This window comes from Cervus canadensis, chromosome 25 (genome assembly GCF_019320065.1).
Source record: "Cervus canadensis isolate Bull #8, Minnesota chromosome 25, ASM1932006v1, whole genome shotgun sequence".
In the NCBI taxonomy this organism is placed as follows: Eukaryota; Metazoa; Chordata; class Mammalia; order Artiodactyla; family Cervidae; genus Cervus; species Cervus canadensis.
Window position 1 is genome coordinate 27,335,719 of NC_057410.1, and position 23,981 is coordinate 27,359,699.

General features: G+C 42.1%; 1 protein-coding gene and 1 non-coding gene across 3 annotated transcripts in view; one reads left to right on the top strand and one right to left on the bottom strand.

Moving 5' to 3' along the window:
* Window positions 1-5,941: 5,941 nt before the first annotated feature.
* Window positions 5,942-23,981, bottom strand: part of BIN2 (bridging integrator 2) — a 36,005-nt gene continuing 17,965 nt past the window's right edge. Inside the window, exons 3-12 of one of the 2 annotated variants that reach the window (XM_043446728.1) lie at window positions 21,602-21,656; window positions 21,217-21,311; window positions 20,550-20,645; window positions 17,680-17,787; window positions 17,282-17,367; window positions 15,901-15,976; window positions 14,837-14,919; window positions 10,671-11,361; window positions 7,409-7,483; window positions 5,942-6,433 (exon numbers count right to left, since the gene is read on the bottom strand). In XM_043446728.1, coding sequence (XP_043302663.1) covers window positions 6,404-6,433; window positions 7,409-7,483; window positions 10,671-11,361; window positions 14,837-14,919; window positions 15,901-15,976; window positions 17,282-17,367; window positions 17,680-17,787; window positions 20,550-20,645; window positions 21,217-21,311; window positions 21,602-21,656 — 1,395 coding nt within the window. In that variant the 3' untranslated portion in view covers window positions 5,942-6,403. Of the gene's footprint in view, window positions 6,434-7,408; window positions 7,484-10,670; window positions 11,365-14,836; window positions 14,920-15,900; window positions 15,977-17,281; window positions 17,368-17,679; window positions 17,788-20,549; window positions 20,646-21,216; window positions 21,312-21,601; window positions 21,657-23,981 lie in introns of both variants that reach the window. The other variant, XM_043446727.1, reaches the window with a different exon arrangement.
* On the top strand, window positions 11,506-11,646 carry LOC122427890. Its single transcript, XR_006265585.1, has one exon. It is a non-coding gene; the product is annotated as a U4 spliceosomal RNA (small nuclear RNA).

Here is a 23,981-nt window from a genome sequence, read left to right on the forward strand (position 1 = left end):
GGAACCTAAGCTAACGTAGTGGGCACACCTCGGGTCGGGGAGCAGGTGGGGTGCGGTGGGGAGAGGAACGATGCCGAATTCTTCTGAGGTGATGTAGTGCAGAGGTTAAGAGCCTCGTGGACTTTGGACTCAAACAGTCCCAACTCCACTGCTTCTCAGCCGTGTGACTTTGGGCAGATTAGTTAACATCTCTAAAATCTGATCCCTCATCCCTGTAATGGGGGACTGAAAAATCATGCCGTTTCAGTGTGGTTCTACCACCTGGGAAACACCTCCATTTGAGACTTAATTAATGCCAGACTTTAGTCACCTCTTGACTCACTTCTTTGTGGCAGGAAATGTTCCCAATTAATGAGGAGCTCGATGAGTAAGGCTGTAATGTTAGTATTAACACGGGCTCTGGAATCTGCCCTGCTGTTTGATCTTGGACAGTTCTGTTTCATTTCTCTTATCTGGAGCAGTACGTGTCTCACAGAATTACTGTGGGGATGGAATGTGTTCATATATTTAAAGCATTAGAAGCTTACCTGGCACAGTAGTAAGTGCTCAGTAAATGTTATCTTGGCTTCCTACTTCAAGAGTTAGAACTCTGTTACTCGTCTTCCCTCTCAGTGTTACGGACTTCTGTGTTTGCTTCTTATTCCTGGAAGGAGTTCTTTAGCTTTGGGAATCAATATTATATAAATCAGATAGAGACAGGAATTGTACTTGTTCATTTGGGAAACAAGGACTGAAAGACAGACTCTCAGAGAATTAGGGCCATCAGTTCAGTTCAGTTCAGTCACTCAGTCGTGTCTGACTCTTTGCGACTCTGTGAACCTCAGCACGCCAGGCCTCCCTGTCCATCACCAACTCCCGGAGTCTACCCAAACCCATGTCCATCGAGTCGGTGATGCTATCCAACCATCTCATCCTCTGTCGTCCCCTTCTCCTCCTGCCCTCCATCTTTCCCAGCATCAGAGTCTTTTCAGATGAGTCAGCTCTTCGCATCAGGTGGCCAAAGTAGTGGAGTTCCAGCTTCAACATTAGTCCTTCCAATGAACACCCTGGACTGATCTCTTTTAGGATGGACTGGTTGGATCTCCTTGCAGTCCAAGGGAGTCTCAAGAGTCTTCTCCAACATCACAGTTCAAAAGCATGAATAGGGGCATAGAGTGAGGGAAAAAAGCAAAGAATACTCTAATAATCTGGAGGGGTGGGAATGGGTGGGAGGTCGGGGGGGAGGTTAAAGAGGGAGGGGACACATGTATACCTATGACTGATTCGTGTTGATGTATGGCAGAGACCAACACGATATTGTGAAGCAATTTTCCTTCAGTTATAAATAAATAAGTTTTGGGGGGGGAGAAGCAAAGAATAAATAAAATAATAAGTAAGCAAAGATAGTTGCTTTTATTCCTAAAGATACAATTTGATTGGTTAAAAAAAGGAAAAAACAAAATAAGTTGATTAAATTCATTTACTTAAATATATATTCAAAGATATAGCAGTTGTCAGTGAGGAAGAAGAAAGTCCAAGTGTGAGAAAACTACCAATCCAACCAAGAAAGGCAAAGAAAGTTAACACGTAGGCAAGATGTATGTAAGTTAATAAAAAGGTAAGCCTGGCCAGTCCTCAGATAAAAGAATAGAAGAGAAAAGGGAACTCAAATCCTAAGGGTTAATTGCAGAGGTGGACAACTGCTTGCATTTATTGACAAACTGACCATGAATTACAGGGAAAGTTGAGATTTTTCTTGTATCTGGGTCAGTCTCCCCCATGGCATATTCCATTATGTTTTTTTCCTAATACTTTAAAAACTATTTTTATTTTTTATTCATTTATTTTTGGCTGTGCTGTGTCTTCATGGCTTAGCCTGGTCTTTCTCTACTTGCGGCAAGCGGGGACTACCTTTCCTTGTGCTCTGCGGGCTTCTCATTGTGGGGCTTCTCCTGTGGCGCACGGGCTCAGTAGTTATGGCACATGGGCTTAGTTGCCTCAAGGCATGTGAATCTTCCTAGACCAGGAATTGAACCCACAGTGGCAGGCAGTTTCTTAACCACTGGACCACCAAGGAAATCCCTCCACTATGTTTGAAGATTGTTAGAACCACAGACTCTCAGAAGCCATTCAGTCTAACTGACTACTGATTTGCTGTTACTTTTACAATTTAATGTGAAAGTTCATAGTCTCTCAGAAGACTATTTTTTCTGTTTAAAATGTAACGTTAAAAGGTTTGCTGGTACCTGATTTTATCCATGTAGGTACATGCCATTCATTTTGAAAGTGTAAACATGCAGAAAAATAGGATCCATATGCATGCACGGACTGGTTCCAAATTGGGAAAGGAGTATGTCAAGGCTATATATTGTCACCCTGCTTATTTAACTTATATAGAGAGTACATAGTGCAAAATGCAGGGCTGGATGAAGCACAAGCTGGAATCAAGATTGTGGGGAGAAATATCAATAACTTCAGATATGCAGATGATACCACCCTTATGTCAGAAAGCAAAGAAGAATTTAAGGAATTAACGAGCCTCTTGATGAAGGTGAAAGAGGAGCGTGAAAAAGTTGGTTTAAAACTCAACATTCAGAAAACTAAGATCAGGGCATCTGGTCCCATCACTTCACAGCAAATAGATAGGGAAACAATGGAAACAGTGACAGACTTTATTTTCTTGGACTCCAAAATCACTGTGGAAGGTGATTGCAACCATGAAATTAAAAGACGCTTGCTTCTTGAAAGAAAAGCAATGACAAGCCTAGATAGCATATTAAAAAGCAGAGACATTACTTTGCCTACAAATGTCCATCTAGTTAAAGCTATGGTTTTTCCAGTTGTCACATATGGATGTGATAGCTGGACAATAAAAAAGGCTAAGCACCGAAGAACTGATGCCTTCGAACTGTGGTGTTGAAGACTCTTGAGAGTCCCTTGGACAGCAAGGAGATCAAACCAGTCAGTCCTAAAGGAAATCAACCCCGAATATTCATTGGAAGGATTGATGCTGAAGCTGAAACTCCAATACTTTGGCCACCTGGTGCAAAGAGCCGACTCATTGGAAAAGACCCTGATGCTGAGAAAAATTGAAGGCAGGAGGAGAAGGGGACGACAGAGGATGAGATGGTTGGATGGCATCACCAACGCAATGGACACGAATTTGAGAAAACTCCAGGAGATGGTGAAGGACAGGAAAGCCTGGTGTGCTGCAGTGTATGGGGTCTCAAAAAGTCAGACATAATTGAGTGACTGAACAACAACATGCATGCACATGCTCAGCACCCACTTTAGCATAAAATAAACAATACTGTAAGCAGTGTGTCCTCTGCTGTCTGGTGTATCCCGTGTATCCTGGATGTGTCTTGTCTCTAGTATTCTCTGGATATTTTACCTGGTCTGTCAATAGTCCTCTTCACATTGCTGGAAGTCAGGGATTGAGTGATGGTCTTGCAATTAATTCTAGATGCATACAGATAGGTGATGAATGATGCCCCAGGTGGTGGTGAGCTACTAGCATTCTCCAAGTATTAATTGCCAGACTTCAGAAGCTGGAGCAGCCATCCTATGGCAACAGACCTCCAGCAGCCTCTGGGTAGAGGGTAAGACATATTCATCTCTGCCCAGCTTTCAGCCCCTTCTTGTGCTGCTGCCAGGATGGCAGTCTTCTAAGTCCTAGTCTAATAAGTTCTGTCAACGCACTACCTTTGAACCAGCCACAACTTCATCATTTTTCAAATTAGGGTAAACAATTTGATTCCTAACTGGGACCATCTGCCCTAGATAGGCGAAATGATTACTCATGCCCAGCTTACTAGCCCTCTCCCCAATCTTTCGGAAGCCTCCGGGAGCACCATATGCAAATAGAGGGTCAGTCTCACATAGTACTGTTTTCCACTTCATCTGTGCCTCTTTTGTGGAAGTTACCTTGAGTGCTCATCTCCCCACCAATAGACCAAGGACCCCAGAAGTCCTCTCTGGCACACTCTCCAAAGAGGATCAGTTTCCTAGGAGATGAGGGTCAGGGAAAGCACGGTAGAGAAAAGGCTTAAACTGGGGGTTTGCCTTGGGAGGAGAATTCTAAGCAGGTCCTAGAGGGCCTTGGACAACCAGGAGGCCTGTATTCCTAGCATTCCCCCACCCCTTTCATTAGTCCTGGAGTATCACCCACAGCAGTGACTGAGTGCCAGGGGAGTGGGATGCCTTCTAGGAGAGGAATTAAAATACAGGCAGGAGGACTTTTATAGGGGGATATGCAACCTCCACTCCATTAGAGATTCTTTGAAGTTTTTTAAATGGAAGAATAACAGGATTAGATCTTACAAAAATGACTCCTAAGTACGAATATGCATTTCCAGCTCCCTAAGCGACATGTCTACTGAAAAGTCCTGCAAGTTCTCAAGCTCTTTGTATCAATGTTTGTATGGGACACCCAATAAACTGCACATAAAGGGTACAATTTGATCAGTTTTGACAAATGGACACACATTAAATTATCACCACTATCCCAAATCACCCCAAAGTTTCTTTGCACTTCTTTGGAATCCACCCTCCTTACTACTCCCACCCTCTACCACCATCATCACAGGTCTTCCTGTCATTCCTGTAGACACTAACATGCCTCCTCCCAAACTGGGCCAGTCAGAGTCTTTCTCCAGGGAAAGAACACAGTGGCAGGAGGCAGCTGAAGCTGAGTATTCCAATGACAGCAGCCAGGAGGGGCAGTCCATGCATTCCTGCTGCAGACATCCAAAGACTCGTTCTTTCTGCAGCCTGGCTGTCCTTCAGTTCTGTGAGCTGCGTAATATCCTTCCATCATATCCTTTAGTGCTGAATTGTGTTAGTTTGTTGCCCGAAACTAGAAAACTCATATATAATGCACTTCCTCCTGTAGTCACCATTTCAGGAAATGTTACCACCAATTCTACTCTCTCAAGCCTAACCTAAAATAATTCCTTAAAACTTCAGTCTTCCTCACATGTCCCCTCTCACTCATTGCTAAATCCCGCCTATTCTGTTCCCTGCTGAGTATTCTGTCTCTGCAAAGTTCTTACTCCCCCCGCTCCGCATCACTGTGTCTCTAGTACTCAGAGCAGTGCTTGGCAGACTACTCAATAAATTCTTGCTGAATGACTGAATGAATAGTGACATCATCCATCACCCCCAGAAACAAAAGCCAAAATGGATGAGCGCTTGTATATGTATGCATATTTATCAGGGTGGCAGGACTTCAAAGTGAAAAATTTTTAATTTATTATTTATTTATTTACTTTTGGCTGCACTGGGTTTTCTCTAGTTGTGGTATGAAGGCTTCTCATTGCAGTGGCTTCTCTTGTTGCAGAGCATGGGCTAGGGTGCTTGGGCTCAGCAGTTGCGGCGTGAGGGCTTAGTTGCCCCTTGGCATGTGGAATCTTCCCAGACCAGGATTCAACCCATGTCCCAAGCACTGGCAGGCGTATTTTTAACCAGTGGACCATCTGGGAAGTGCTCAAAGTTAGTTTTTAATGTTTTCACAGAAGCAAATAATAGGACTTGAATCTAAGACTTCTGATTCCAAATTCCATACATTTCCATTACACTTTGTACCTATATCATGTATCCTTCCCCTTCACTTGGAGTTCTGTTTCTTCTTCCATCCTGGTCAGGGCCTTACTTACATCAAGTACCAATCTGTAGACACTAGACACAGCTCTAAAATAAAACCCCTTTCCAAGGATATTTGCTTATTAACCAAAGGGTAGAGGAGGTAGGCAATAATGCATCTAGACTGAGGAGAGGAGCCTGTGGCCCCAGGCATTAGCAAAGTGTTATAGTCAGGAGGTAGGGGGAGCTGGAGGTCAGGGATGTGACTAAAGCTTTCTGTACCTGGGGTACAGTCAATAACCTTGCCTAAGTGGAGAACAGTGTGCTGGCCTGGAACAACTTCTTGTGTCCAAAAAAAAACAAAAACCAAAAAACCCCATACACATCAGAATAATACTTTATTTAACAATCTGAAAATCTGTTCTTTTGGTTTTAAGTCCTGCAAAATGAGTGGTAAATCAAAGATCTGTGCATAAGTCTCTGAGTATATGTGGTTATATGTCTGTATGAGGACAGATGTCTATGTCTACAGATGCTTTTGCTTTTTGTAGTCTATCATTTTAGCCCCACTTAATTAGTATATAAGGTCTTATTACTCTAACAACGCTAAAACCTGAATTAAATATTCCAAGTCCAATAGTCTTTTCTCCCAAGCCTGCTTCCCTCCCTCCCTTAAGTCTGCTCCTCAGCCTCCATTAATGCTAGGTCTTTAGAGACAGCCAGGATTCACAGTTTGAGAAACCAGAAATGAATGTTGGATCATCAGTCCCTATGACCTACATCCTCTAGCTGAGGAGTTTCTCTGGGGAGGTGTATGTGGGGAAGTCCTGGCAGTTCCTCTTCAGAGTTGCGCATTTTGAATAGTAGACACCTAGAAAGTAAACATGATTGCATTAGATGTGGACCTGCCCTCCCACCAACCACTCAAGAGAAGTAAAAAATCAATCTTCCTCTCCTGAATATATTTAGTGTAACGCACTGGCCTTTATGGGGCGGGGGAGGAGGATGTGAAACTGGCTATTGGGATTATTGTAAAGCCTTATTGCAGAGACTGTTCACTATCTCATTCACCATCTCTTTATGAGGATTCGCAGAGGAGATTTCTTTCTTTTTTAAAAAATTACTTATTTCTAGCTGTGTTGGGTCTTGGTTGTGGTGCTTGGGCTTAGGCTACCTTCAGCATGTGGGATCTTAGTTCCCTGACCAGGGATTGAACCCATGTCCCCAGCAATAGAAAACAAATCTTCAACCACTAGACCACCAGGGAAGTCCCAGAAGAGATTTCTTTTCATCTTAGTAGCAGGAGTTGTTCTGTTAAGGAAGGGGCATCATAAAGTGGGTGAACTGATCAGGTTTTCCCTCTTCTTCTTGGATGTTAGCAAGTCTGGAACCAATTTTGTGGTCTGTTGTTAGTAAGTCTATTTTACACAATGCATTTTTGTACTTGCCTAATTCATGGCTCCATCTTATGTCACTATTGCTAATGTACAGAATTCTGCGTTACTTTACTACATTTTGTACGTGTGTGTATTTACCTTTTGTATGTGTTTTGTGTCTCTTAACTCCTTTTTGAAATAAGTTTAGGCATAACTAAATACATTCTTAGGAGACGATTATGAGAAGGGATCAGGAGATCCAAGGCCAGTTGCGAAATGGGCACAAAGGAAGCCTCATGTACTCTTGATTCTTCCAGCTCCTACCTGCTTGACTTTGCCCTAAGGAATCTTTTCACTGCTGGGTTCCCCTCACAGCCCACAGTGAGGATTCCAGCCTGCAGCCAAGCCTTGGTCCATCCCCAATCCCAGTCTCACCACCCCCGTGTTCTCTGAGCATCTGGCCTCCTTACCTCTTCTTCAGGCTCAGGTGCTATGACATTGCTCTCTTCTGGAACTGCAGAGCCATGAGGCTGAAGACTTTGGTTCTACAAAAAGAAGAGTTCTATTGGTGAGATGTGGCTCAGCCTCCCAGCCTGTCGGCTTAGAAGGGTCTTTTGTGCCTTACACTTTATAAGGGTCACAGGTAATACTAAGGGCAAACATATAAAGTTGTTTCACTGCAGCCTGAAAGCTTCAGAGAACGCTTTATGTCATCCTCTCTTGGATTAGTAAAACAAGATTCAAAGGCTGAAATGACTTGCTGGGACAGGCAACCAGACCTTTGAATTCCAGAACTGTTTCCATAATTTGTGTGACATGCATCTATATAGATGTATTTATGTGATGGTCTGTAACGATACAAATATAGGTCTTAAAACCACTAGCTACCACTTTTAGACTAATTCTCCTCAAGAATGCACACACTTAGATGATCCTAACCCATGGCAGTTAGGAGAGCCAAGTGGCATGATGTCTTCTTTGGGAAAAGGTCTAGGTTCTGAGATGGGAGCCTGAGGCATGGAACTACTAAGCCAGGGGAAGAACTTGGCACTCTAAGGTTTTAAAAGAATTTTTAAAAATTGAAATTTAATTTATATACTATAAAAGTCATCCTTTTAAAGTAAAACCTAACAGTATGATAGTCACGTGAAATCCTGTGATTTCTCCTTTCAGGAAAATTTCCTTATTCTTAATCCCTCTGCTGATTCTAGGCCATGAATTACCTCAAAGGTAATACTAACTCTGGGCTTCCATCTGCCTGCAAGGCAGATGACGCGGGTTGGATCCTTGGGTTGTGAAGATCCCCTGGAGAATGAAATGGCAACCCACTCCAGTATTCGTGCTTGGAGAATCCTATGGACAGAGGAGCCTGGCAGGCTGCAGTTCATGGGGTCGCAAAGAATCAGACATGACTTAGTGACTAAACAACAGCAATACTACCTCCAAGTAAGTGCTACCTCCAAGGAAGTTATCAAAATCTTCAGTTCTCTCAGGTGATTCAAATGCTGGGCAAGAACAGATTTTCTCACAGTTATCTTTTTATTTACCCACTTTTATATGTGATAGGTCCATAGTTCTGCTTGAGAGAACATATGATTTATGATGCATCTGTGAGGGAGGTGAACAAATCTTATAGGGACACAAGCTTCAGAGGACTGATGATACTGACAGGCCAGGATCTAAGATGCTCTATTGCTTAATTCCACAAGAAAACTATATCTCCTTAGCCACTGACTAAAGCAATGCCACAGGAGAGGCTGGGAGTAAGGAAAGATTATATAAATTTCAAATGTGAGGAGGTTGTGTCCTGTACCTCTTTCCCTAGGAAGATAGTGTTACTAGCCTGTTCCTCAAAACAGTCAAGCAGCATCACGGCCCCCAGAATTTCCCCTTCAGTAAAACTACTCCAAGAATGCACACTTATTCACCTGAGCCAAACAGGTCATTCTATTGCTGCCTCTATACTAAAATCATACATTACAAAGTCAAATTTAATTTTGGATTTTCCATACAGTTGAGTTGCTTTTTTCAGTGCAGAAAAGTGGCTCTACTCTTCACTATACAAAAGCCCACATTGACCTTGTGCTTATTCACTATCCACATGTCCTACATATCTCTCTCATACAGAATAGCAACCTCAGACCGGAAACCAGCCAAGGGCAAGTTTTATGTTCTATGTGTTAGGATTTTCAATATCTCAATATCTCACATTGAGTCACGTGAATATCCTTCCCAGGCAAGGATATAACACACTTGATGACTCAGATTTTAGTACCTCAGGGGAGTCAGTTGCGATAAGCTTATTGTCCTCATGTCTCTATCTTCCTTGTCTTGCTAGGCATCACAGCCTTGTGTCCTTTGTCTATGTTAGCTCCTCTCAGACAGCAGGGAGCTCCCAAGATAGCCGGGTCAACCTTCAGGTAGGCATATTCAGTAGTAGGGTGCTATGATCTGAGGTGTACCAGACATCTCACACTCCCAGATATCTATATGGTTCATGCCCTGGCCTCCTTCACTGCCCAAGTGTCGCCTTTTCTGACCACTGTTTAAAACCGCAATTCAGCACCCCCTCCTGGTGCCTTCCCCTATTTAATTTTTCTCTGTAACTCTTATTAACACTAAACTGTAATTTTACTTACTTATTCTGTTTCTTGTTTCTTTCCCCTCCACTAAAAGGTAAGATGCAGGAAGGCAGAGAATTTTGTTTGGCTTCACTCTAATAACCCCACTTCCTAGAAAAGTGTCTGGCACATAGAGGGGTTTAATGAATGATTGTGGAATGAATGAATGAATCTGGATGCCATCTAGTCAGATGCTGCACCATAACACTCTCCACAGTGTACCTGGCAGGTAGGTGACCATATAGCTTAAGCTTCTAACATCAAGGAAGCGGAACTGTTTTTCAAGGTGGCTCATCCTTTGGTTTTTGGACACCCCTGGTGCCCCCTTTCCCTGTATTAAAAAAAAGATTTTTCCCATGCCATTTTTTAACAGAGCTAATCGCTGAAAGTTCCTCTACCTTGATTCAAAGTGTACCTTAAAAAAAAAAAAAAACTACTTTATACATAGGGCATTTTTTTGTCCTCAGGAGTCTTGAAGAACAAGTCAAATCTCTCCACTATAAGATAGACTTTCCATGTAATTTGAATAGAATATGACTTGATTTCCAGATCTTTCAGAGGGTCTATGTCTCTATTTTAACACAATCCTTTTCTCATCAAAATTTTCACTTTTCAAAAGACCATCCTTTTGCTTTACTGTCCTCTATGAGCTCCTTCTAGGCCTCTCTCATCAAAGACAATGCCTTGGAAATTTGCTGATGCCATTTTGCTTGGGGTCTATTTACCATAGTTATAAGTATGACAAAGTGAAATGAGACCTTCCTCCCTACCCCACATTAAAAAAGGTAATGATCAGGATGTCAGTTGTAGATACTTTATATTGGGAACTCCTAGAACTTGGAGCAAAAGGAAGAAAGTAAGAATTAGTAACAATCTGGTTATACTAATATTAGAGATAAGCCCTTTGCAGAAGTCAATTACCCTAGCATTACAGATCACTAAATTAGTTGCTATGATGATGTGAAAGAAATACCAGGTGTCCAAGACTATCCTTGAAACTGTAATATAATGACGTAAAATCCTATCTACTGTGGGGTAACCTGAGCCTAGCAAAAATGGTCCAAATGGAGATTATAAAAGGGAATAAAGACTCAGCCAGATCTGTTCTCACCTGAGACATCATCAAAGTAGGGGACGTGCAGAGCTCTTCTGGGTTCAGACTGTCGGTGTTTTCCTTTGCTCTTCCCGGCTTCTCTGGTGGCTGTGGGTCAGGAGAGGCCTCTGAGGAGGCCCGAGGGCTGGTGGGTGAGGCTGGAGGGCTGGAGGGCGTGTTCCCTAAGGAGGCCCTGGGACTGGGAGTGGCTCTGGGTGGTGGAGGCCTATTAGGTGGTGCTGAAGCCCTCTGCACAGAGACTCTCTTCTTTGGCTCTTCAGATCCTTCGCTTGAGGTACGAGTTCGGAGGACTACTGCTGAGGAAGATGAAGCCTGCTCTGAAGGGGTCAGAGCTCTGTCTGGTGGTGGAGCTGGGGAGCAAAGGAAAACTTCCTCCTGGGACTCTCTATCCTCAGTGAGGGGTGAGGGCTGGGACTGGGTGGGGCCATTGCAGGCTAGCAGAGGCTCTTCTTCCTCAGAGGAGCTTGTCTCCGCCTCCTCCTCTGTTTCCTTGTCTTTTATGGGCTCTTCTTTAATTTCGGAGTTGTCTTCTCCCTGGGCTGAATCAGATGCCAGCTCTTCTTCACTTGCTGAGCTGGAGTCCTTCTCACTCTTCAAGGAAAGTGCAGAAGGACTGGTAGGTGAGGTTAGAGGGCTGGAGACTGTAGATGTTCGAACTGGGGGAGAGATGACTAAAGAGCGTCTGTTGCTGCTAAAAAAAGGAAGGGTATTTAGATTCAGAAGAGCTAAAAACTGGAAGTAACCCCAATACCCCAAATATATAATGATAGATTCATATAATAATAAAACAGAGAAAAGCAATTTAAAATGGCATCAGAAAGTTTGTATATATAGCTTTGCGCAGTGGCAGTATCGTAGCCAATGAGGTTTATCCGAGGCGCGATTATTGCTAATTGAAAACTTTTCCCAGAAAGTTTGTATAATTTGCAATAGTGCTTAAATTATAAAGTAAAGTGGAAAAAGGCTATAGAATTTTTATCCATATCACAATCTTGATTATCTAAAAATATATAAAGAAAAAGAGACTAGAAAAAACTCAGCAATATATTAAAGTATTTTCCTCGGGGAAAAACAGTTCATGAGTGAAATACAGTTGATCCTCATGGATTCTGTATTTGCAAATTCATCTACCCTCTGAAATTTATTTACACCTCAAGATCAATACTTGTGATACTTTCAGAATCACTCTCGGACACATGCCAGCTATGAAGAATGATTGCCTGACCAGTACTCTCCCAACTGAGGTCTAACAAGGCAAGCCTCTGCCTTCCTGTTTTAACTCTCTTAGTGTAAATATGTCCTGTTTGCCAAGTTTTTACACATTGTTGTGCTTTTCTCTGGTGATTTTGCTACTTAAAATGGCCTCCAAGTACAGTGCCAAAGTGCTGTTTGAGATCAGAAAGTCTGTGATGTGCCTTCCAGAGAAAATACATATGTTAAGATAAGCTTCATTCAGGCACGAGTTATAGTGCTGGTGGCTGTGGGTTCAATATGAATGCTGCTGCTGCTGCTAAGTCGCTTCAGTCGTGTCTGTCTCTGTGCGACCCCATAGACGGCAGCCCACCAGGCTCCCCCATCCCTGGGATTCTCCAGGCAAGAATACTGGAGTGCATTGCCATTGCCTTCTTCCAATATGAATGAATCAACAATATATATTAAATAAGATGTCTTTAAACAAATATATGGTTTATATGGATCTGTATGGATCGTATGGATCTGTATGGATCGCTTGATGAAAATGTTGGGACCAGGGGCTTCTAGGAACCTAACCCCATGTCTCCCCTAGGAGCAGTGGGTCAGTATTCACTAATTCAGAGCTTGTGGTGATTTCTAGAACAAAACTACCATGAACAATGAAAACTGACTACAACATTTATTGAGTATGCTGAATACTGTGCTGAGTATCTACAGCCAACATCACCTTAACTCCTACTCATCTCCTTAAGTGTCTCCTGGGTACCAGCCACTACCTGATAAAGCAACCCACAAATATTTGCTTGATGTGTAGCAACTACGTGCTGTATCCTGGGTTCAAGGATGGGAGAGAGTGATAGGAAGAGAAAGGGAATAATTTAGTTCCAGCCCCGTGGGAGTTTCTGATGTAAGATAAGCTAAGTGACATAAGGTTCTTTCTAGCACTAGCATTTTATGGGTCAGCAGGTTTAGAAGGCCCAGGATATAGCAAGAAAAGATCAGATTTCTCTGCAAGGTTCTAGGACATCTTGGTGTAAATGATGGTTAATTTCAGATGAATGGACACTTAGAGAGAACTCTGGTTTTCAATGCTGGGAAGAGAAGAAATAGAGTTTTTGGAAAAGGGAAGTCTATATTGGCCCGTTAGTGATTCCTTTTAATAGTCTGTAACTGACTGCTAAATGAGTAGTACAAATATCAAATACAAACAACATACTGAGCCCCATTCTTTCTTCAAATCTCAAACACAATTTCAGCACCTCCTCAAAGTCTTCCCTGACCATCTATCTGCATATTGCAATCACTTAACTCTTGGAATTCCTAACTGGTCTCCTTAGGTGCTTAGTATGTGCAATTTTATATTGTCTTGTTTTCTTAGGCACATTTTGTGTCCTTCCAACTTTTGTAAGTCACTTCAGGGAAAAGACAAGTCACCTATGTCTCTGGATCCCTAACTCTCAGCATAAAACCTTGTGCATAGAAAGAACTTAATAAAACTTAAAAGGCTTTAGAATAAGAAAGTGATCACATTATGAAGGTAACAGACATACCACATTGACACACACAGGAAAGCAGGTCATGACAGGTTAAGAAAAGGTATTTGCAATGTGTATCACTAAAGGATTAATATCCAGAATATACAAAAAAACCCACCTCATATAAATCAATTTTTTTAAAAAGTAAACAATCTACATGAAAAATGTGAATAAAGGATAAACATGAAAGTCACAGAACAGGAACCTTAAAAGGTCAATAACATGAACAAATATTCAAGTTAACCAGCCATTGTGGAGATGGAATTAAAACTGCAAAAAACTCCATTTCATACCCATTTCCTTGGAAAAATTAAGAAGTCTGACATGTCACATATAGCAAGAATATGGAGCAATGGGGGCTTTAATTCACTGCTGGTGGGCTGTAAATTGGGACAATGGCTTTGGAGAGCAATTTGGCAATGGTAATGTCTCGTAAGGCTGAAGGAACCCAAATGTACAGATTCTGTGAGTTAGCAATTCCACTCCCAGTACATCCTAAAGAAACTCTTAATAATATTCATACAAGGAGAAATGTAAAACACATTCATCGCACCATTATTTGTAATAGCATAAAACTGGAAGGCAATGTCAATGTCCACTAACAGTTCAGATAAACAGATTGTGAACTAGCCATACAGTAACATCCATAACAATTATGAAAAGGAAAGATCAGCACTAACAACATGTAGCAACAAGGATAAGTAAATCTCAAAAACAATACTAAGAGAACAAAAGAATATATACAGTATAATTATATTTAAATAAAATTTTAAAACATGCAAAATAGTATTTTTGTATATTCATATATATGTATAATCAAAGTAAAAAAACATGCATGTGGATAATAAATACTAAAATTTAAGATAGTGGTTACCCTTGGTGGGGGACAGGAAGAGAAAGTGAATGAGAAAGGGACACTGGGAGATTTAATTATATATATTATTTTTTCCCTTTAAAAAGTTTTTATTTATCTATTCAGTTTTGCTTGCACTCAGTCTTTGCTGCTGCACACAGGCGTTCTCTAGTTGTGGGGAAGTGGGGGCTACTCTTCATTGTGGTTTGTGGGCTTCAGCAGTTGTGGCACGTGGGCTTACTTGCTCTGCAGTATGTGGGATCTTCCTGGACCAGGGATCGAACCTGCGTCCCTTTCACTGGCAGGCGGATTCCTATCCACTGAGCCACCAGGTATTTCATTAGTTGATTTCTTAAATTTGGTGATGGGTATATGGCTATTTGTTGTACTATTTTTGATATCTTTAGTTATCATTGAAGTATTTCATAAACGAAAAATAATTTATTTGTAGCACAAACAAAAAACAACATTATGTACTTGGACACAAAGGAAAGGTCAGGATTTGGGATCAGAGATGAGAGTGCTGAATGTGTTCACACACAGGACAAACCAAACAGAAATGAGTCTCAGAAGCAGCTCACCTTGAGAGTCCCTTCACCACAAAGACTTTGTCGGAATGTTGCTTCTCCAGTTTGCTCATCACCTCGTAGAGATTGTGGTTCAGCTGGAGCAAGCAAGAGAGGAGATATTAACCACGTGGGAACCTGGGACCAACAAATTCCTTCTCTCCCAAAATAAAACCTTCCTACCCTAAATGATAAAATTCCTCATCTCTTTTGCATTAGTGTCTCAGTTTTGTCTTAATTTCTGTCTTTTCCATCAGACTGGCAGTTCTCTCAAGGCTAGGTCCTTGATATCTGATGTTGATTTGAGGTTCTAGCTTCTCTCAGGTGACCCAGGGAACAAAAAGTCATTGTAATATCAACTAGGCAAACCATAATTTAGCCAAAGAAACTGTGGAGAGGAACATGTGTGGATATGGATGTGAATATAATTCATACTGTAACAGCAAGGTGTCTTGGAATTGCAGGACTAGAAAAGACCCCATGAGGTCATGTTCCATGGCTGCCCATCACTACATAGGACTGGCCCTTTTCAAGACCAATGACCTGAGAAACTGAGCTATGTTTAAACACCGCCTCCACCCCCCAGCAACAGAAGACAAAAGATTGCACAATTTAGTTCCCCACTTCAGCTGTTGCTTCTATAGTCCTAATCTCCTTGGTGCACCTGAAACTCATTTGGAGACCATTCAGTTGTTAATGGAGCAGCACAGTCCATCAAGTGCTGTTATTACACCATGAGAAAAAAGTAAACATCTGTGATGCCAATATGGATATTTAATGAAGTTATGTAAATTAAAGTGATCGTCATATTTATTAGAAAAACCCTCCAAGGTGTCTAAACGGGCTCTCTGGTGGCTCAGATGATAAAGAATCTGCCTGCAATGCAGGAGACCCGAGTTCAATCTCTGGGTCGGGAAGATCCTTGGGAGAAGGGAATAGCAACCCACTCCAGTATTCTTGCCTGGAGAATTCCATGGACAGAAGAGCCTGGCAGGCTACAGTCCATGGAGTTGCAAAGAGTTGGACATGACTGAGCGACTAACACTTTCAGGTGTCTAAATTGGCCAGATGTTTCTCACCTTGCTCATTTCCCTGTAGAAGACATCCCTCAGGTTGGAAATGTTTTGGAAGATGGTCACATAACAGCCAATACGACTATCAGGAAGCAAAAGAACAAACACGTACAGTAAGTGCTGGTAAAGGAAGTCTCTGTTGAAGTATAAGGTAGATGCATAAGCCAAAGCCAGCCACTGCCGGGCTCCTCACAGAAAAGCACTCCATGGCCTAGACTCAGGATGTTGGGACCTGGATTCGTCAGAGCCAGGATAGGAGTACATTAGACTCTCAAGAGTGGGAAGGCAGGGGAGACATGACACCAAAGTATAACAGATCTCTATGAATGAAGTTTTCCGGTGGCTCAGAGGTAAAGAATCTGCCTGCAATGCAGGAGCCACAGGAGACATGGGTTCAAACCCTGGGTTGGGAAGAGCCCCTGGGAAGGGCATGGTGACCCACTCCAGTATCCTTGCATGGAGAATCCCATGGACAGAGGAGACTGGAGGGTTACAATCCATAGGGTTGCAAAGAGTTGGACATGACTAAAGTGACTTAGCATGCGTGAATGAAGTTATCTGATTCAGGCTCTTCAGATACTGAAGTAGATGTGAAAGTGCTTTGAAGAATTTTAGAAGTGATGTATAAGGCCATACAGCCATAATTATAATAAGTATTCTTTCTCAGTATGTGGTACTTGGATGTCTATGCAGCTGTATATACATTAATGAAATTCTACTGTAAATGAACTGTGGAAGTTTACATTTAAAGAAACTATTAAATTTCAATTCTGTTTAAATTAGGAATCACATAATTAATATTTTACAATACATGTAGTCATTATAAAGGATCCCTCATTCATAGACTAATATAAAGTGACAATATAAAATACTCTGACTACAACTGCATTAAAGCATATCTTGTACAATGAAAAGAAAATTGGATAAAAATAGAACTTCTGATCAGATTCCTCTTCCAATGTGGGAAATTTATATCTAAAACATTTTTACCTACTGTGAAGCAAAAACATCTTCATTAATGTTAACACTCATCCCATGGTTTATCTTCTACGTGAATCTAGATGTTCATGAACCAAGCTTGTTTCAAACAATACACACTCAAGCATAAAACCAGATACTCCTAGCAAGCATGATGACAGCACTTTATTTGCCAAGATCTCTCCTACCTAAGAGACATCTTGTCTTTAAACCCGGAAAAGCTGGTAGGGCAAAGAATCTCTGAATTGCAGATGAAGGAATCAAGGTCCAGAGATAAGGCGGTGAGCCTAATAACCCCAGCAAGTTAGGAGCAACATTCCATTCTTCAACCAGGGCTCTTTTCAGGAGGCAACATGTTTGGGCTGCCCAGGGCCTGGGATCCAGCCCTCTTCTGAAACTCAGTCATTACCTGTTATAAAGGACAGGCAGCTCCTCTAGTAGTTCCTGGTTCAGATCTTCAAACACAACCTGGGCTTTGTTGAACTCTTCCTCTGCCTAGGTAGTAAGAGAAACAGACCAATTCCCCTTATTCCTGAACCCAAAGCTAGAGATTGCTTCCCCTCTCTTTTGCATTTTTTCAGGGACTAGGCTTACTAGGAAACATGCCTCTCCTTCCCCAGACCTGTGTCCTCCCCAGCCTTGAGTCTGACTATCCTGAGAGCATTGGTGTCAGAGGAAACAGGATTTCCTTCAAGACACTGGATGCTGAATTTATCATTTCCTAAACCGAACTTGGCTCAACCACCTGCCACAAATGTGGGGAAAGGGAGGGCAGGAAGGGTTTTACCAGGGTTTGTTTTTTTTTACCTTGGCTGTCTTGGCCTCATCTTTCTTCTTGGCATTCTGTACCGCCTCCAGGTGATGTCGGGCACTGTCATAGTCCACGAGCTTCCGGCCCCGCTTGGCAATTCTTTCCTAACCCAGAGTCAAGAGAGAGGACCTTGGTTCTCACTTTTAAGTGGCCAGGATGTTGGTAACAGAGTATCAGAGGCAGCATTCCTGTCCTATTATCAAATTTTATTGTACTTTCTAACAGGGTTTTGTGCTCAGGGATCTCCCTCATTATCTGGAAAGAATGGGGAATTCTCAGGGGGAGAGAGTAGAGGGCAATCCCCCAGAGCACCTGGAAGCCTACACTGAACTGCAACATATCCTACGACTCTATTAGAAACTGGTTCAGCACCCAGAAGAAATGGCCTTGAGAAACATACTAAAATGAAGGTCAGGAGTTTTTGGGTTTTACTCCCAACACTACCATTTATTAGCCTTGTCACCCAGGGCAAGGCATGCCTCTTTTGGAGCCTCAGTAGCCTCATCTGCCCTGTGTTGTTTAGTTGCTCAGTCGTGTCTGACTTTTGTGACCCCATGGACTGTAGCCCGCCAGGCTCCTCTGTCCATCGGACTTCTCAGGTAAGAATACCGTTTCCTCTTCCAGGGGATCCTCCTGACCCAGGGATTGAACTCATGTCTCCTGCACTGGCAGGTGAACTCTTTACCGCTGAGCCACCAAGGACTGATTTCCTTTAGGATGGACTGGTGGGATCTCCTTGCAGTCCAAGGGACTCTCAAGAGTCTTCTCCAATACCACAGTTCAAAAGCATCAATTCTTCAGTGCTCAGCTTTCTTTATAGTCCAACTCTCACATCCATACTTGACTACTGGAAAAACCATAGCTTTGACTAGATGGCCCTTTGTTCTCAAAGTAATGTCTCTGCTTTTTAATATGCTGTCTAGGTTGGTCATAACTTTTCTTCCAAGGAGCAAGTGTCTTTTAATTTCATGGCTGCAGTCACCATCTGCAGTAATTTTGGAGCCCCCCAAAATAAAGTCTGTCACTGTTTCCACTGTTTCCCCATCTATTCACCATAAAGTGATGGGACCGGATGCCATGATCTTAGTTTTCTGAATGTTCAGTTTTAAGCCAACTTTTTCACTCTCCTCTTTCACTTCCTTTTTTTTTTTTTTTTTTTCTGGGGCTCCGCAGGCCACCCGGCTGCCCGCAGCCTCTCCGCCGACCCGCGCGCCCTCCTCTTTCACTTTCATCAAGAGGCTCTTTAGTTCTTCTTCACTTTCTGCCAAAAGGGTGGTGTCATATGCATATCTGAGGTCTTTGTTATATCTCCCAGCAATCTTGATTCCAGCTTGTACTTCATCCAGCCCAGCATTTCTCATGATGTACTCTGCATGTAAGTTAAAGAAGCAGCGTGACAATATACAGCCTTGATGTACTCCTTTTCCGATCTGGAACCAGTCTGTTGTTCCATGTTGGGTTCTAACTGTTACATACAGATTTCTCAGGAGGCAGGTCAGGTGGTCTGGTATTCCCATTTCTTTAAGAATCCTAAAGGATATCAGTCCTGAATACTCATTGGAAGGACTGATGCCAAAGCTGAAACTCCAATACTTTGGCCACCGGATATGAAGAACTGACTTGTTTGAAAAGACCCTGATGCTGGGAAAGATTGAAGGCGGGAGGAAAAGGGGACAACAGAGGATGAGATGGTTGGATGGCATCACTGACTCAATGGACGTGAGTTTGGGTAAACTCCAGGAGTTGGTGATGGACAGGGAGGCCTGGCGTGCTGCAGTCCATGGGGTTGCAAAGAGTTAGACATGACTGAGTGACTGAACTGAGACACGAGGGAAGCCCAGCTGCCCCATCGTGTTATTTTAAAGATCAAATGCTGAATATAAAGTAGTTTGAAAATCCTAAAGCATAATAATAAAAATGGCAAACTATTATGAGCTCTGAGAGAACATCTACTCAATCTCATACCAACTACAAATTACACTAGGGAGAGGCAAACCATGGTAATGGCTTTGTCTTGTTCTCTCAACCACAGAACTTGAAAGGATCTTGTTAATTATCTGACCCAACTTCCTATTCAGTTCACAAAACTTATCTACAATATCCAAGATAAGAAGTAGTTAGACTTCTGCTTGAACAGAGAATAGACAACTCACTATCTCTCAGTAGATTTCATTTCTTTTTTGGAAAGCTTTAGCTATGAGAAATTTAAGTGAGGCTTCGTTTAATTTCTTCCTATATTAATCTAAAACCAGCACAGTGCTCAACAGAGTAGATGTTTAATAAATATGAGTTGAATGAATTAATGTATTCTAATTCTACTTTCTGGAACAGTTTAGAACAGGCTGAAGTCCTCTTTTACCTAACAGGCTTTCAAATATTTGAAGATAATTATTATGACTCCTCTAAGTTTTCTCTTCTCTACAATAAATATCTTTAGTCCCACCAGCTATTTCTCACAACAAAAAGGGATGCCCTGACCTGGATCTAATTCAAAACCAGCCCAAATGTAGTTCACTGAAATCTAAATCTAAATGTAATCTTTACACTATCTCTAACTCTTCACCCTAACCTCTTGTGTAAACCCTCAACTTTCAATCTTTTTCCTAACCTACCCAACTTCATTCCTAACCACGGGCTCTAACTCTACCTGTACTTTTACCCAAGTGAAAGTGAAAGAGACGTCACTCAGTCAAGTCCGACTCTTTGTGATTCCCCGGACCGGTGCCTACCAGGCTCCTCTGTCCATGAAATTCTCCAGGCAAGAATACTGGAGTGGATTGCCATTCTCTTCTCCAGGGGATCTTCCCTGGCCTTCTAACTTACATGGGCCACTCATAACCCATCCTTGATGCTGTAAACTGATTACCTTAATCTCACTGAACTGGGCCACATAGTTTTCCATGGTCCTCAAAGCCTGGTCAGCTAGTTTCTCTTCATAGTCTTCCCAAAGGAGATCATTATTCTGTAGGATAGAGGCAGAAGGCAGTGGTAAGGGCCCCGCTTCTCAACAGCAACTTCATTCCAGAGAAATATCCCAATTCTTCCTGCAACAAACTTCCTTAGGGAGCACCAATACTTTTAAAAGGTCGTTTTGAACTCTGGGGAAAAGTCAGATGAAGAAACAGGTCTTCCTCAGGGAAGAGCTATAAGAGACTGGACATACATTCTAGGGATTAGAATCCTTAGAATGAAGAACACTCTTGGACTCTAGAGTTTGAAGGATAGGGAAGTTTGGGAGCAAATGACTGCATAAAGTTAGTTTTCAAAAACAACCAACTGAGTTTTGTGTAGGTAAAACTTTCTAAGGTTTTCAAGGGAGGGAGAGGATAAACAAGAGGAATCCACAGATAAGGGAAAACTTGCTTTTAGCTTCATAGTTACAGCTCCTTCCTACCACCTGTGACCATGGCTATACAAATAAACAGTGTGAATTGGCTCCTTTGTTCTCCTGTTTGCTTGGACAGAGAAGCTGGGATGAGGCTGAGATGAGGGTAGGGTGACTTGAAGAACTGTAAAGCCCAGAATACTCTTACCGCCACAATGGCCTTCAGCTCCTCGTGACCATCCCACTTGCTGCTGTAGATCTCCTGCAGGGTTTCTGACACTCTCTTTGAACTTTCATGCATCACTGAAAGGAGAGAACTCAGTGCTACCATAAAGTAGTCTGACATAATCATATAGGTGACAGGCGAATCAACGGGGCTACTCCAAAAGGGCAAACTCCATAGGTTTGGGCCGTCAGTGAGGGAAGCTGGGTGGGGTTGGATAGGAAAAGTTACTCTTCCTTGGTCCACAAAGTTCCAGGGGTCAGGCACAGGCAAGTGATGAAAAGCCTGAGTACGGTTGGTTTTTTCCATCCCCTAGACCTCTTAGCTGCATAAACACCATCTGGATCCCCCTGTGCTCCCTGATACTCACCTTTGACTGCACTGAGGAAGTTCTTCAGGTCCTTGTATAGCTTATGACCTTCTGCCTGAAAGGAAGAAGTGCCTCTGATGACTAAAGAGATACATCTGGAAATATGCTCTAGGGGTCAAGGTTGAAAAGTAGGTTAAAAGCAGAAATCAGTCCTGGAATTTCTTCAAACATTTGCAAATGCTTCTAGTCTCTTCATCAAGAAGTTGTAGGTTGTCTGCTTTGGGACAAATTTTAAGTTGCGAAATTGCTCCCACTGCACTGGCATGTCTTTTTTCCTCGGTTTGTTCTCCCCAGTGAACGAGAACCCCCACCCAAATTCCTCTGCTGGAATTTAAGGGTCCTATGTGATGCTATTTGTGTGACCCTCTGGCTGACTCTGTCCTCTCTGGGTAGATAAACTGCTACCATTTTCTGCAGACACCAGTCTTCCTTCTTTCTTTGTACTCTGACACAGGCCATTCCTGTCCTTCCCCGCACTTCCTTTTTTCTTTTGGTATTTATGTTTTAATCAACAACACTCTTTACCAGGCGTAATTATATGTAGGTCTTATGAAAATTTAGGTTCACTGTCATGAGACTACACTGTGTCATCTCCAGAAGATTTTGACCAATGTATGTGCATGTGTACTCAGATGCTCAGTCGTTTTCGACTCTTTGTGACCTCACGGACTGTAGCCCATCAGGCTCCTCTGTCCATGGGATTTCCCAGGCAAGAATGCTGGAGTGGGTTGCCATATCCTTCTCCAGGGGATCTTCCCTACCCAGAGATCAAACTCGCATCTCATACATCTCCTGCATTGGCAGGCGGACTATTTACCACTAACCAAAGTATAGTTGTTTTTTTTTAAATTAATTTTTATTGGAGTAAGGTTGATTTACAAGGTTGTGTTTGCACTTCATTTTTAAAATAGCTCTCTTACAACGTCTGCCCACTGGTCCTACGTTGGTCTTCTGTATTCAGAGCAAACTAGTCTCTCACACACACAGCTTTGAAGACATATTTCACATGGTCTTCTTTTTCACAGGCCTCCTCAATTGTTCCTCATGGTGTTGTCTGAGACCCATTCCATCTGGACTCCTTCCTCCGTGTGAATTCTAGTTTCTAGGAATTGAGTGAGAAGGAATTTTGACCCTAGGCCATCACCATTTTGGAGACTGACACTCCCAACATTTGGAGTGTGGGACTGGATGGACAGCCCACGTCAAGGGTATCCAACAGGGCCAGGCCTGCAGACCCGTGCAGTGATCCTCCGTTCAGATGATCTGAGCTAAGAGGCATTTTGCAGTAAATCATAAAAATACTTCTGAGCATGTTTGCTTGTTTTATTCGTTTATGTTCATTATAGGTAGGCTGTTGAGTATACCAAGAGTATCAAAAAGTTAAGAGAAAAAAGATGAAAACTCAGAAAATTCTATCTAATAATTTGAAAGTTTTAAACTGTGGAACTGTTTGTGGGAAAAATCATTATTACTTAATTTCAGCAGCAGAAAAACTAGGTCTACTTGGTCAACTAAACAAAGGAAGCTAGATGATAATCATCCATCTTCTTGCCTCCAGAGCTCACCTCTAAGCCAGTTCAAACTCCTGACCATACCTCAGGCTAAAAGTCTTTTTCAAGGGGCTGCATGCCAGGGCTCAAGGGACACAAAGACACAGATGGTCTCAAGGGAATCTGAGGCGCCATCAGATGGGTGGGAGAAGAACTGGGATCATATGTGTGGCACAGCAAACAAGGATCAAGGGAACATCCTGACAGAAGGGTAAGATGCAACAGAGAGGTTAGAATGCAAGAAGAATCAGTAAATCACTGAACCTGGTAACTGGAGGTCATGGGTGACCTTGAGAAAGTGCTTTTAATAGCATGATAGAGACAGATTCAGTTAACAAAATTCAGAAACAGCATTCACCAGGAAAGATGTCTCACTTCCTCTTTGCTTTGTCATTCACAGAAAAATGTTTAAACAGTCTAAGATGTACATAATATGTTTTAAACATGGATATGGTAGGTGGGTATAACTTTGAGAGTTTTGAAAACGTGATAATCATGATTTGAAAGAGATTGGAGGATTATATAAGTTAACAAGGATATTAATTTCTTTTTTGAAAGAAAACAACATGGTCTCAACTTTTTACTTCACCATGAAGATTTGGTCTCCAGAATACAAATGTGAGTAATAAAAACTGTTAAACTATCTTGTATAATTTCTACAAATGAAATTCTTAATTTTTTATCCCATTAGATATTATATGACCTGAAAAATCAGATCAGTAATCAAGGCTACCATGTATGATAATGCAGGTTATATGTACACTGTTCAAAACTAAGGGTACTATTTATACCATTGTCCTTAAGACAGGAATGCTTCTGCCCTCCACTGC